Source organism: Cordyceps militaris, assembly GCF_000225605.1.
Source record: "Cordyceps militaris CM01 unplaced genomic scaffold CCM_S00002, whole genome shotgun sequence".
NCBI classification, from domain to species: Eukaryota; Fungi; Ascomycota; class Sordariomycetes; order Hypocreales; family Cordycipitaceae; genus Cordyceps; species Cordyceps militaris.
In genome coordinates this window covers 3,137,561-3,150,239 of record NW_006271970.1, presented here as the reverse complement: position 1 = coordinate 3,150,239, position 12,679 = coordinate 3,137,561, and the positions used below count along the sequence as shown (strand labels likewise).

Here is a 12,679-nt window from a genome sequence, read left to right as displayed (position 1 = left end):
ATCTACGAGCTCTTCAACTTCTCAGTTAGCTCGGGCACCTTCTCAAACAAGTCTCCTACCAGACCAACGTCGGCAATCTGGAAAATGGGGGCATCGGCATCCTTGTTAATCGCAGCAATGACCTTGCTGTCCTTCATACCAGCAAGGTGCTGGATGGCACCAGAGATACCGACGGCGAGGTACATCTCGGGGGCAACGACCTTGCCAGTCTGACCAACTTGGAGACTGTTGTCGGCGTACCCACTGTCGACGGCGGCACGCGAAGCACCAACTGCAGCACCCAGCGCGTCAGCGAGGGGTAGCATAATATTGTCAAACTCCTCCTTGGACTTGAGACCGCGACCGCCAGAGACAACCTTGCTAGCCGTGGCGAGATCAGGGCGGTCGGACTTGGCGAGGTCTTCCGACACCCATTCGGCGGTAGCTTCGGCCTTGGGGTCGGCGCCCTCCTCAATGGCAGCAGAGCCGGAGCCGAGGGTGGCGGCGGCAAAGGCCGTGCCTCGGACAGTCAGGATCTTGATGGCATCGGTGGACTCGACGGTGGCAATGGCGTTGCCGGCGTAGATGGGTCGGACAAAGGTCTTTTCATCCTGGATCGCAGTGACGTCGGATATTTGTTGCGAGTCGAGGAGCGCAGAGACGCGGGGCAGAACGCCTTTTGCAAAAGCCGAGTTGGCGGCAATGACGTGTGTGTAGCCTCCCTTCTTGATGTTCTCGACGAGCAGAGGGGCATAGTTCTCGGGGAGGCCCTGCGATTGTAAGTGTCAGCTCCCGCAACCCGCAAGAATGCATGGCTGAACAACGTACCTTTTCATACGCCACATTATTGACGATAAGAATCTTCTCAATGCCGTCGACCTTGGCAGCCTCCTCTGCGGCGCTCTTGACACTAGCACCGGCCAGAAAACCGTGGACGCTGCCACCAATGACCTTGGCCGCCGTCACGGCGCTCAAAGACCCAGCGCTAAGCTGACCGTCACGCTGCTCCAGAATCGCAAGAGCAGAGAGAAAACGTTGGCGGGCATAGGCATTGAGTGTCACTCGGCCAATGGCTGCCGTGGCAGGCCTGGCCACAGCTCGTCGGGCGGCGGAAAACATTGTGAGGCGTTCGTGGTGGGTTTGTCCTTGTCCTGGGGAATGCAGCGGCGTCACCCAAGAGCTGTTTAAGTCCAGGGCCGCCCGGCTGGCAGCGGGCCGAGCTGCGAGCAAATGCCGGCGGAGAGAACGGCGAGTCACGTGCAGTAACCAAGTCCGAGTGCTTCCGTTGAAACGTTCCCAACTCTAGCTCACGTGACAGACTCAATGTGGAAGTCACGTGATATAATCCCCCCCTGCTTGTCGCCAGCGTTGGCCAAGTTGTGTGGTCGTCGCTATGCACCTCGATCTCGTCGCGCCAAAATTTCCCTTCAGGACGCGACGCTAGGTAGCGCATCTCATCGATTTCGCAACGCCAATCGCAATTCTAGGCTGAATTTGCATCGCCGCTGTGCTTCTCTGCTCGTCTTGTTGATTTTGCTGATAAATTTGACGTTACGCGACGCGACGCCTCTTGCCTTCTTCGCCTCTCTATCCGACCCGCAACAGTAGCACTCTTGCGACAACTGTCTTCATCTCATCACCATGGAAGGCGCCGCGGCGTTTGGATCACCCAGTAACGGGGCATCCCCCAACGGCAACGCCATTCTTGCACAGCCTCCTCTTGAAGGAGAGAACCCTGCTGGTGCTAGTCAAGGTACCGTGTCTCGCGAAACAGAGGTGACCTTCCGCATCAAACTAACCGCGTGGTCCATCTAGCCGACGTGCAAATGTCGGAAACCGGCACCCAAGAATCCATCATCAAGCAGGACAGCTCCACACCTAACCCTGCTGCCGCGTCCGGTAACCCGCTCGATACGCCTGCAGCCCCCGCCGCCAACAACGCCCAGCCCGACGAAGAGATGGGCGACGCGCCAGCAGAGGCCAAAGAGGGTGGAGAGACCGGGGGTGCTGCCGAGACTGAAGGACAAGAGGTTAAGTCCAAGGAGACAATTGAGTCTGCGGCTCGCGATCACCTCATCTCGCAGACCCACGCCATTGTTCTTCCTAGCTACTCGACGTGGTTTGACATGAACGCCGTGCACGAGATTGAGCGCAAGGCCATGGCCGAGTTCTTCAACAACCGCAACCGAAGCAAAACTGCGGCTGTGTATAAAGACTATCGTGATTTCATGATCAACACCTACCGCCTCAACCCCGTCGAATATCTTACTGTCACGGCCTGCCGCAGAAACTTGGCAGGTGATGTTTGCGCCATTATGCGCGTACATGCCTTCCTTGAGCAGTGGGGATTGATCAACTACCAGGTAAGGCTTACTGTTTTAAGACATGCGCGTACATGGCTCACGCAAATTTAGGTCGACGCCGAGCAGCGCCCATCTCCTGTTGGCCCACCCTTTACCGGCCACTTCAAGATTATCTGCGATACACCTCGCGGTCTGCAGCCCTGGCAACCCTCCGCTGACCCTATCGTCCTCGAGGGCAAGAAGAATGCTGATACTGAAAGCAAGGCCAATGCTGCCGCACCCACCAAGGGCGACCTTAACCTGGAGATCGGACGCAACATCTATGAAGCTAATGCCAGGGGAGCCACAGTCAGCAAGACCGAAACTGGCGCCAACGGCGAATCTGCTGCTACAAACGGGGTGAGCGGCTCGCCCGACCTGACCAAGACACCAATCGCCAAGATCAACTGCCACCAGTGCGGTAATGATTGCACTCGCGTCTACTATCACAGCAATCAGACGGACGCCAGCACAAAGGGCAAGTTTGATCTCTGCCCTAACTGCTTCACCGAAGGCCGATTGCCTGCCAACCATACCGCCAGCATGTATACCAAGGTTGAGAACCCTACGTACACTGCAGCGATCGATCGTGATGCGCCCTGGACTGACGCCGAGATTCTGAGGCTCCTGGAAGGGCTGGAGCGGTTTGACGATGACTGGGGCGAGATTGCGGAGCACGTTGGCACCCGAACACGCGAAGAGTGCGTGCTGCAATTCCTTCAGCTAGATATCGAGGAGAAGTATCTCGACGCGGAAACACAAGTTAATGCGCCGGCCGGTCTCTCTTTGCTCGGAACCCAAGGTGGCCAGCTGCCTTTCAGCCAAGTCGACAACCCCGTCATGTCAGTAGTGGGGTTCCTTGCGAGCCTTGCTGACCCTGCCAGTACAGCGGCGGCGGCGAACAAGTCTGCCGAAGCTCTGAAGCGCAACCTCCGCAAGCAGCTGGATGGTGGGAAAACTGCAACCAATGGGGGCGGTGCCGAGGCCGGAGAGGACAAGGAGAAGAGCGACTCGATGGATTTGGATGTCGGTAAGGAGGAATCCAAGCAGTCGAAGAGCGCTGAGCTGGCATCGATTCCGCTAGCTTCCATGGGAGCCCGCGCGGCGGCATTTGCCTCTCACGAGGAGCGGGAGATGACGCGCCTGGTCTCGGCAGCGACGAACGTGATGCTGCAGAAACTGGAGCTGAAGCTAAAGTACTTTGGCGAGCTGGAGGCTGTACTCCGGGAGGAGCGTCGCGAGCTGGAGCGGGGCCGTCAACAACTGTTCTTGGACCGCCTGGCTTTCCGCAAGCGTGTGCGGGAAGTACAGGACGGGCTGAAGGCGGCGGCGGAGGCCGGTAGCGAGCAGGCGGTGCGGCAGGCGCATGAGGCGATGCGGGATGGCGACTCGCTTGGGTTCCAAGTGGTGGCGGGCGGGGCCGGGATGCAGGCGCCGAGTGCGGTGGGCGCGGTCAAGTCATTCGAGGCGTAATAGTTGTGATATTGCAAAATAATACCAAGGAGAGGCGTCTGGATTTCTGGGTATTCGCGAGGCGGAGAGTGACTTCTGCTAGGGCATGGATTTCAAGGGAAGATTGGTACAGATATTGGGCAGTGACAGGATAATGCTGCTGCGGTGAAGAAGGAAAGAGAGAATTTGGCATGAGGCCGCGTATGCTTGTCTATTTTTACTTGTAGTAGTAGTTACTGGTATTGGAGTTTTCTGGGCTCAATGAGATGAATTTCACATATGCTCGAAATGTATTGGCTTGGTTGGGTGTGAACGTTGTCTAGACGAGCTCGTTACGAGGGTCAAGGGCGAAATCGAAATCGGCTGGGTTAATAATTTACAGTATTTATTCTTGTGAGGTCATGTTTTTGGAAGAAGGATCGAAACAGTCATGTTGAAGAGTAGCGGTGGATGTTTTTTGTGTGTGTGTGTGCTGTGTGTGTGCTTGAGGTGTTTTCTGGAACATCAATCATATCGGCTGTGTGCGGTGGGATAGTGATGTTCGGGTTAGAGGAAGTGGACGAGCTGCGGAGCACGCCGAGGGCCTACGGGGGGCGTGATGCGTGATGGGCATGGGGGAATGTTTGGGGGGGTTTGGGGGCGTTTTGGGGAACAATGGAGGACTTCCAGTTAGTGGTTTGCCTGCCTCCCTACTACTAGGTACTAGGTAGAGGTACCAATAGTACTAACCTAGTGCGCTTGGTGCACTGTACTGGTAAATTTACAACGGTTGCTACAACGGCCTGTTGGGCCTCGGCCAGATAAGCAGGGTCCTCCGCGGAGCATTAGCCACCAGTACAATAGTACAATCCTTATTAACTAGGTACCTACCTAGGTAGTAGGTAGGTACCTGGCAGTTTTGTACGTTGCAGACTCGGAAATGTGCACACAGATTGACCTCGGCTGTAATGGAGCTGGCCGGCCCAGCCAAAAGATGGGTCTCGCCGGCAGCCACGGTCCACGCTCCACGCTCCACGGTCCAATCGAACGTCCTCTTACAGCGCGTTCCCCGGCCCAAACGAGTTCCACTTGCCCGGCTCGCTCTCAAACTCTCCGTCGTCACAGGTCAACCGCTCGCTCACAGGCACGAGATTCAAATCCCGCCCTACCCCCAAAAGCGCAGGCCACCACTCCTCTTCGTGCTCGACTTTCTTTCTTTTCTTCTCTGCAAGAACCACGTGAACGCCATTGGCCATGTTGACTTTGATTCGCGCTCAAGGATTGAGGAACAGCTTCCGCAGACTAAACACTACACCCACGGTTCGTACATGTCCATCTTGTCTCTCTGCCTTGGCCTTTCGTTGCCCGCCAAAGCGCAGCCAGTTCGGCTATTTGCCGTATTCGCATGAGTTGACTTAACAACACTTGCTTCCTCTCCAACACGGTCCAGCAACAGCAACCGCCCTCTCTCTCATCATTACCGCCCTCTACGTCAGCTGCTGACCGTCATCGTCCGCACCTCAAACAGACTCTCACCATGGCCCGAGCAAAGCACTCTCTGCCGCAAGGTACGTCCCAATTTGTCTTGTACATTCTCCCAAACCTCCCTCACAATACTCACTCCTCCTCACAGGCTACGCCGAGGACACCTCCAAGGGCGCCACGCTGCGCTTCCAAGACTCGCTGCCACGCCTGCCCGTCCCAACGCTCGACGAGACAGCCGCCCGCTACCTCAAGAGTCTGCGCCCGCTGCTCACCCCCGCCGAGCTTAAGAAGACGGAAACGGCCGTCCAGGAATTTGTGAAGCCTGGCGGCATCGGCAGCCAGCTGCAGGAGAAGCTGCAGGCCAAGGCCGCCGACCCCAAAACCAAGAACTGGATCTACGAGTGGTGGAACGATGCCGCCTACCTCACCTACCGCGACCCCGTCGTCCCCTACGTCAGCTACTTTTACTCGCACCGTGACGACCGCAAGCGCCGCGACCCGGCCAAGCGCGCTGCCGCCATCAGTGCCGCTGTCCTCGAGTTCAAGAAGATGGTCGACCAAGGCTCGCTCGAGCCCGAGTACATGAAGAAGCTGCCCATCTGCATGGACAGCTATCAGTGGATGTTCAACTGCTCGCGCGTCGCCGCCCGCCCCGCCGACTACCCGCAAAAGTACTCGCCTGACGCTAACAAGCACATTATCGTCGTCCGCAAGAACCAGTTCTTCAAGGTCCTGCATGAGGTCAACGGCAAGCAGCTCAACCCTTCGGAGCTCGAGCAGCAGTTCCGCCGCATCTACGAGACGGCCCAGTACGTGGCCCCCGTCGGCGCCCTGACCTCGGAGAACCGCGACGTTTGGACCGACGCGCGCGCCGTGCTTCTCGATGCCAGCCCCAAGAACAAGGCCGTTCTCGAGGCGATTGAGGGTTCGTCCTTTGTCGTCTGCCTGGACGACGCCGCCCCCGTCACCCTCGAAGAGCGTGCCCACGCCTACTGGCACGGCGACGGCGCCAACCGCTGGTACGACAAGCCCCTCCAGTTCATCATCAACGACAACGGCACCTCGGGCTTCATGGGCGAGCACTCCATGATGGACGGAACCCCTACCCACCGCCTCAACGACTACGTCGGCGACCTCATCTTCAACAACAAGCTCGACCTCTCCGAGGTCCCCGTCCGCTCCGACCTCCCCGAGCCCCAACCCCTCCACTTTGACATCACGCCCGCCGTGCAGACCGAGATTGACCGCGCCGTCGCCGACTTTAAGCGCGTCATTGGCGAGCACCAGCTCGCCGTCCAGGCTTTCCAGGGATACGGCAAGGGCCTCATCAAGAAATTCAAGTGCTCACCCGATGCCTACGTCCAGATGCTCATCCAGCTCGCCTACTTTAAAATGTACGGCAAGAACCGCCCCACGTACGAGTCGGCCGCCACCCGCCGCTTCCAACTCGGCCGCACCGAGACGTGCCGCACCCTCTCCGAGGACTCGGCCAACTGGTGCAAGGTCATGGCCGATGCCTCAGTCGATGACAAGACCAAGGTCGACCTCTTCCACAAGGCTATCAAGGGCCACCTCGAGTACATCACGGCCGCCTCAGACGGCAAGGGGGTTGACCGCCACCTTTTTGGCCTCAAGAAGCTCCTAGAGCCCGGCCAGGAGGTCCCCGCCATTTACAAGGATTCGGCCTATGCCTACTCGAGCTCCTGGTACATTTCTTCCTCCCAGCTGAGCTCCGAGTATTTCAACGGATATGGATGGAGCCAGGTCATTGATGGTGGATTTGGCATCGCCTACATGATTAACGAAGACAGGTACGTCTTTTTACCTTGATTTATTATTTGAAGTGTTAGCACTGACTAGTTTTTCAACAGCATCAACTTCAACATCGTCTCCAAGGGCCTCGGCAGCGACCGCATGAGCTTCTACCTCAACGAGGCCGCCGTCGACATGCGCGAACTCCTCACCCCCACCCTCGAGGCCCCCAAAGCCAAGTTGTAAACTACCCTTCATACACAACATTTCATTTCCTGGTCCTGTCATTATTTTTTTTTTTTTTTTTTTTGCTTGGGCCGTCGTCTTTACTTTGTTTTCCAAAGGTGTTTCCTCTCCAAGCATAGACTTTTTGCATCATGATTTCACAGTGCGCGGGACAGGCCTGGTTGTTTTTTATTTTACTGTATCTTGGTCGGCCTCATCCTCCCTGCGCTTGTGCTATGCGACACCTACTAGACGGAGAAGGAGAAGGGGAGAAACAAAAGTATGAATCGTTCATGTGGGAGGAAACGGGAGGAGACGAAGAAGAAGACGAGGAAGAAGCGACTTGTTGGGGCTCTGGTGTCGGAAGCGCTGGTCACAGAGACTTTTTGGATAGACGTGGCTGTGCGCCGGCAACAGGGGACGACAGTTTCGTTGTACCCTATATTTCTGGATAGAATGCATGTTGGAGAAAAAAAGACGTAAACAAAAAAAGTCGTCGTTACGTGTCCGTGCGTGATGATGACCATGGTTCAAACCATTACATTCCATGGCTACGCTTCTGAAGTTGACGTCTTCCATATACCAAGCTTATGCTTTCCGCCTCGACATCTACCTAGGTACTCTTACATGGCCCAGCCAATCTACAGACAAATCTCCCCAGACACAACCGTCTTCCCAGTCGCTTAGCCAGCATGGGCCACAATCTCATTGACCAAGTCACCCTTTTCGGCGTCGTAGTACGTGCACATCTGCGACGGCAGGGGCACCTCCTTGTAGTCTTCGTCGGGCCCGGGAGCAATGACGTTGAGGTTGATGCCGTCCGACTTGCTGTGAAAGATTTGCGTGCCGGTGCTTGCCTTGCTAAAGTAAATCTGCGCACTGTCGACCTGGTCCATCATGACCGTCGGGATGGTCCCCAGGACCTGCAGGGCAAAATTTTGCGCCTTGACCACGTCGACCGTGGACACGAGCGTGTCCACGACGAGCGACAGGCGGCTCGCGTTTTCCACCGTCACCTGATTGGCCTTGCCGCGGACAATGATGGTTGTGTTGTGGCAGCGGCTGATGAGGATCGAGTGGTTCAGCTCCGCCTGGATCTCAATGGGCTGGGGTTCCTTTTCGTAGTTTTCCTGTAGCGATCGGTGTTAGTGCGAGATGAGGGTACTGGGATGGACAAGACGCATACGATGATCCACTTGTTGCCTTCGAGTATCTTCTTTGGGGGCTTCTTCATGCGCATGCTTTCAGGCTTGGGCTTCTTGCCCGGCGCAGGGCTCCTGGGGCGATCGCCGCTGCTGGGGACCTTCGTGTCGGTACGCAGGGCCGGGTTCTTATGTGTCATCTGAGATTTGTCGACCTTGCGCAGGCCCTTGGTGACAGCATCACCCTTGTTGAGCTCCGAGAAGACGGCCCCGAGACCGCCAGTGGGAGCAGGCGCGGCTGGCGCGACATTCTCGGTCTTGACATCGAGGACCGGCGCAGGGCCAGGGGGTGGTGGAGGAGGGGGAGGACCACCAGCGGAGCGCGTCGGAGGCGCAGGCGCGGCGCTGTTAGGGGCCGAGTCGAGGGCCTTGACCACCGCAGCTGCCGGCTCGCCCTTGGGGTTCCACGGAATGCCAGTGGCAAAGTACTGCTTGACATAGTCGCGGAGTTGCTTGAATATTTGGTAAAACGACTGGATCCATTCGACCTGCTTGGGATCTCTAAGCTCCTTTATTAGTATGTATTGCGGAAGTTGTAAGGTGGTTAAAAGACGTACTTGTCCTTGTATTCCTTGATGACGCGGTTGCCAAAGAATTGGGCGGACCCGAGGAACTCCTCGACGTGGGTAAAGGGCTTGTGGCTGACGGTGACCCAGGCGAGGACCATGATGCCATCGGCAACGGCGCTCAGCTGGGTGTACAAGGGATCGGAGCGGTTGGCCTCCTTGAGCTCGGTGACAGCCATGAGGGAGTCGTTGATGGGCTTGAGGAGGTCCTGGTAGAGGGCCATGTCGGCGCCCTGTATGTCCGGGCGGACAGCCTTTGTGGTGATGAGCAGGAACTTGCGCTGGGCACGGAAACCGGCCAGCACGTCGGCGGCCTGGCGGGCAACGAGGCCACCAATGTCATTGCTGCGCCTGACGTAGTCGGCGACGGCCGAGTCGACAAAGGCGTCAAAGTCGTCAATGGACTCGGGCAGCTCCTCGGGGACGGGCGGCTGGGGTGCGGAGCGGGGCGTGGCGGCGGAGGAGGAGGCATCGGGGGTCAGGGCGGCAGAGGAGGAACCGCCGGGCAGGGCGAGGGCACCGACGTCCTTGGGGAGCTCGGTCGACGTGGCAATATCTTCGAGGCGCGAGGTGGCGGCTTCGAGTCTGTAGAGGGGCCGTTGTTGGTGAGCGAGCTATGGAGAATGGCAAAGGTGGCAGGAGAATGGCAGCAACCACAATGCCATTGGCTCTTGAGGATGAGTATGCTTACCGCTTGATCAGCGTCGTAAGGTTGTGCATGTGGCTTGCGGCGGCCATGATGGTGTTGGGTGTCGTGGTCGTCGCCGAAACGGGAGGCAAGGTCCAGGGGCCTAGGGGTCGGGAGCGAGAGAGCAGTCTCGTTAACTAGAGTTAGGGGAGGAAGAGGAAGAGAAGAGGAACGTCTAATGAATAACGATGTTGCGTTGGCGACGGGACCAAAGGTGGGAGGGTAGTGTGTTTGGCGCAAGAGATGTTGAGAACGAACAATTTGTCAAGGTTGGATTAGAAGATGGAAGCGACAGCTGTTGGAGATGACGACGAGCTGCGACACGGCGGACTCGGCCCCCCGCAGTTTTGGGTTAAGCGCTGAAAGCTGGTGCCTGACGGTTTGGAGGACTGTACAGCTACGACGACGGCTACGACGAAAGTTGGAAAGTTGGAAAATCGTCTACATCTATCTAATAATCTGTCAATTTTTTGATCCTATTATCAGACTGTATTTTATTCTATATATCATAGATTATTCATTGCTGAGGTATGTACCTACCTACCTAGATATCACCAGTCTGGAGTTCACCCCACTCACAAGGGCGGCTGCAGGTACCATCATCGAGGTTACAGTGGAGGTGCTACCTCTAGGAGGTACCTACAGGGTAGCAAGGTAGGCTGCCACTCATAACCAGGCAACTGCTTTCACTTCTTATTACGCCGTCACTTGGGTTTCATTATTCTTATTTTTTCTACTTGCTTTCCTTATTTCAGTTGTTCCCTTTGAAAAATGATTAAGCTATTCGTCTCAGTACCGCTTGCTGCAATCAGTTGCTGCTTCTAATCAAAGATATATCTAACCCGACGACTTGAGCTTGCCTACTCTCTTAATGCTCAACATGACAGATGAAATATTTTCGATTTGGGCAAGAAAACCAGCAGCCAACGTCCTGCTCTTATAATAACTCATACACCAAGAGGCAAATGCAGCTGCCTGACCCAACCCTGTGGCCCACTGTCCAGACCAGCGTCGTACCATCGGGCAGCCACCCGTCCTTCCAGATACTGCGAAACCACCAAAAACTCGTGTCGAACGGGGCTCAATCATGCAGACATGTAAAAAGGAACAAGTCAAAGTTCCTCGAGCAACAGATATAACTCATGCTGCAACTGTTAGCCCTCCTCCCAGTGGGCGGCTACCGCCAATGCAGTATGCGCAGCGACTTTTTCTGCGGTTCTGCGCTTGCTCGCTCGCCCATCGTTATCCTTCACCGCCGCTCCTACCAACGCTCAACCTTTTACGTCTGCATACCTGCGAAAAGCCCCGAGCAGCGCCTCTGAAACCATCCATAATCGCGCATACAGCCTGCCGTACGTTTCTAGCTTGAAATTTGCCGGCGTCGATGCATCGTCAGGGCTACACGCGGCACCGCCATCGCCTCGTCTCCAGACGACGCGACGTTGCCGCTGCCAACATCGCGCCTCACGCACATGTCCCCGATGGCGGCGGCGACGACCACCACCACACACCCTCGATAGACTTTGTCACCCTTGGCATGTTCATCATAGGTACGCATTCCTCCAGTGCACACCCCCTCTCTACGGCAAAATCCATCGGCGAATTGCGCGCTGACAGGTGCTTGTCCCAGATGACATTGACTTCCTCCCGCCAACGCCCCCGGTCAAGGACATCCTCGGCGGCGCCGGCACGTACTCGGCCCTCGGCGCCCGCCTCATGTCGCCGCCGCCCCTGTCCACCACCGTCGGCTGGGTCGTCGACCAGGGTTCCGACTTCCCGCCTGCGCTGGCCACCCTCATCGACACATGGGACACGCACGTCGTGTACCGCCAGGACAAGGACCGCCAGACAACCCGTGGCTGGAACGGCTACGAGGCCGGCGCCGACCAGAAGCGCGCCTTTCGGTACACTACGCCCAAGCGCCGCCTCACCGGCGCCGACCTGGACCCAGCGCTACTGCAGGCCAAGTCGTTCCACCTCATCTGCGCGCCGCTGCGCTGCCAGGAGCTGGTCCGCGACATCACGGCCCGCCGCCGTGCCGTCATGCCGCCCGCCGCCTACACCAAGCCCGTCTTCATCTGGGAGCCCGTCCCGGACCGCTGCCACCCCAACGAGCTGCTCAACTGCACAAACTGCCTGCCGCTCATCGACGTCTGCAGCCCCAACCACGCCGAGCTCGCCGCCTTTCTCGGCGGCGACGGCCTCGACCCAGATACGGGTGCCATCTCCCCCGACGCCGTCGAACAGGCCTGCGAGCAGCTCCTCGCTAGCATGCCCCTGCAGTCGTACACCTTTGTCGTCCGCGCCGGCGACCGCGGCTGCTTCGTCGCTCGCAACGGTGGCCGCAAGCGCAAGCGGCCCCAGGGCGCCAAGACGGCCCGCCGCAAGGCCCTCATCCACGGCTCTCTCCAGCCCGACACAGACATGGAGTCGCTCCTCGCCGGCCTGCTCCAGGGCGACGACGGTGTCATTGACTCGGAGGAGATTGAGGTCGACACCGGCGTCCAGAGATGGATCCCGGCTTATCATCAGGATGCCGCTGCCGTCGTCGATCCCACAGGCGGCGGCAACACCTTCCTTGGAGGCCTCTCGGTGGCTCTGGCTCGTGATGAGGACGTCGAAACCGCTGCTATCTGGGGCACCGTCGCCGCCAGTTTCGCCATTGAGCAGGTCGGGCCGCCGACATTGGGCAAGGACGAGAGTGGAGAAGAGACCTGGAACGGCGTGAATCCCCTCGCGCGATTGCGCGAGTTTCAGAAGCGTCTGTAAAGCCGTCGTATAGAAATCAGTTACGAGTTCATGTCTAATTCTCAGTGTTGAACATGCAGTCATTTTGGGAGGGAAGGGAATCCGGGTTATAAAAGTCATCGATATAGCATAGTCGGCTTCCATTCGGAAAGCCTTAATTTTACATTTATTCACCAATCATCCCAGAATTGTCCCATTTCATTAATCCATTGTACTCAATCAAAAATCCCCGACGCCATGATACTCATCTCTCGGAAAGCA

General features: G+C 57.3%; 5 protein-coding genes across 5 annotated transcripts; 3 read left to right on the top strand and 2 right to left on the bottom strand.

Moving 5' to 3' along the window:
* Window positions 1-2: 2 nt before the first annotated feature.
* Window positions 3-1,098, bottom strand: CCM_02928 (electron transfer flavoprotein alpha-subunit; the record flags this gene model as incomplete). Its single annotated transcript, XM_006668080.1, has 2 exons — window positions 3-749; window positions 808-1,098. The coding sequence occupies 2 exons, from the start codon at window positions 1,096-1,098 to the stop codon at window positions 3-5; spliced, it is 1,038 nt and encodes a 345-aa protein (XP_006668143.1).
* Window positions 1,099-1,620: 522 nt separating this feature from the next.
* CCM_02927 (RSC complex subunit (RSC8), putative) lies at window positions 1,621-3,794 on the top strand (the record flags this gene model as incomplete). Its single annotated transcript, XM_006668079.1, has 3 exons — window positions 1,621-1,732; window positions 1,795-2,342; window positions 2,394-3,794. 3 exons carry the CDS (start codon window positions 1,621-1,623, stop codon window positions 3,792-3,794), a joined length of 2,061 nt encoding a protein of 686 aa, XP_006668142.1.
* A 633-nt stretch (window positions 3,795-4,427) lies between these two features.
* CCM_02926 (carnitine O-acetyltransferase) lies at window positions 4,428-7,235 on the top strand (the record flags this gene model as incomplete). Its single annotated transcript, XM_006668078.1, has 6 exons — window positions 4,428-4,448; window positions 4,648-4,654; window positions 4,740-5,149; window positions 5,281-5,320; window positions 5,386-7,048; window positions 7,109-7,235. 6 exons carry the CDS (start codon window positions 4,428-4,430, stop codon window positions 7,233-7,235), a joined length of 2,268 nt encoding a protein of 755 aa, XP_006668141.1.
* Window positions 7,236-7,897: 662 nt separating this feature from the next.
* Window positions 7,898-9,720, bottom strand: CCM_02925 (adenylyl cyclase-associated protein; the record flags this gene model as incomplete). The annotated part of the gene is made up of 4 exons (XM_006668077.1): window positions 7,898-8,344; window positions 8,401-8,917; window positions 8,974-9,567; window positions 9,674-9,720. 4 exons carry the CDS (start codon window positions 9,718-9,720, stop codon window positions 7,898-7,900), a joined length of 1,605 nt encoding a protein of 534 aa, XP_006668140.1.
* Window positions 9,721-11,054: 1,334 nt separating this feature from the next.
* On the top strand, window positions 11,055-12,439 carry CCM_02924 (MAK32-like protein; the record flags this gene model as incomplete). The annotated part of the gene is made up of 2 exons (XM_006668076.1): window positions 11,055-11,220; window positions 11,301-12,439. The coding sequence occupies 2 exons, from the start codon at window positions 11,055-11,057 to the stop codon at window positions 12,437-12,439; spliced, it is 1,305 nt and encodes a 434-aa protein (XP_006668139.1).
* Window positions 12,440-12,679: the final 240 nt, after the last annotated feature.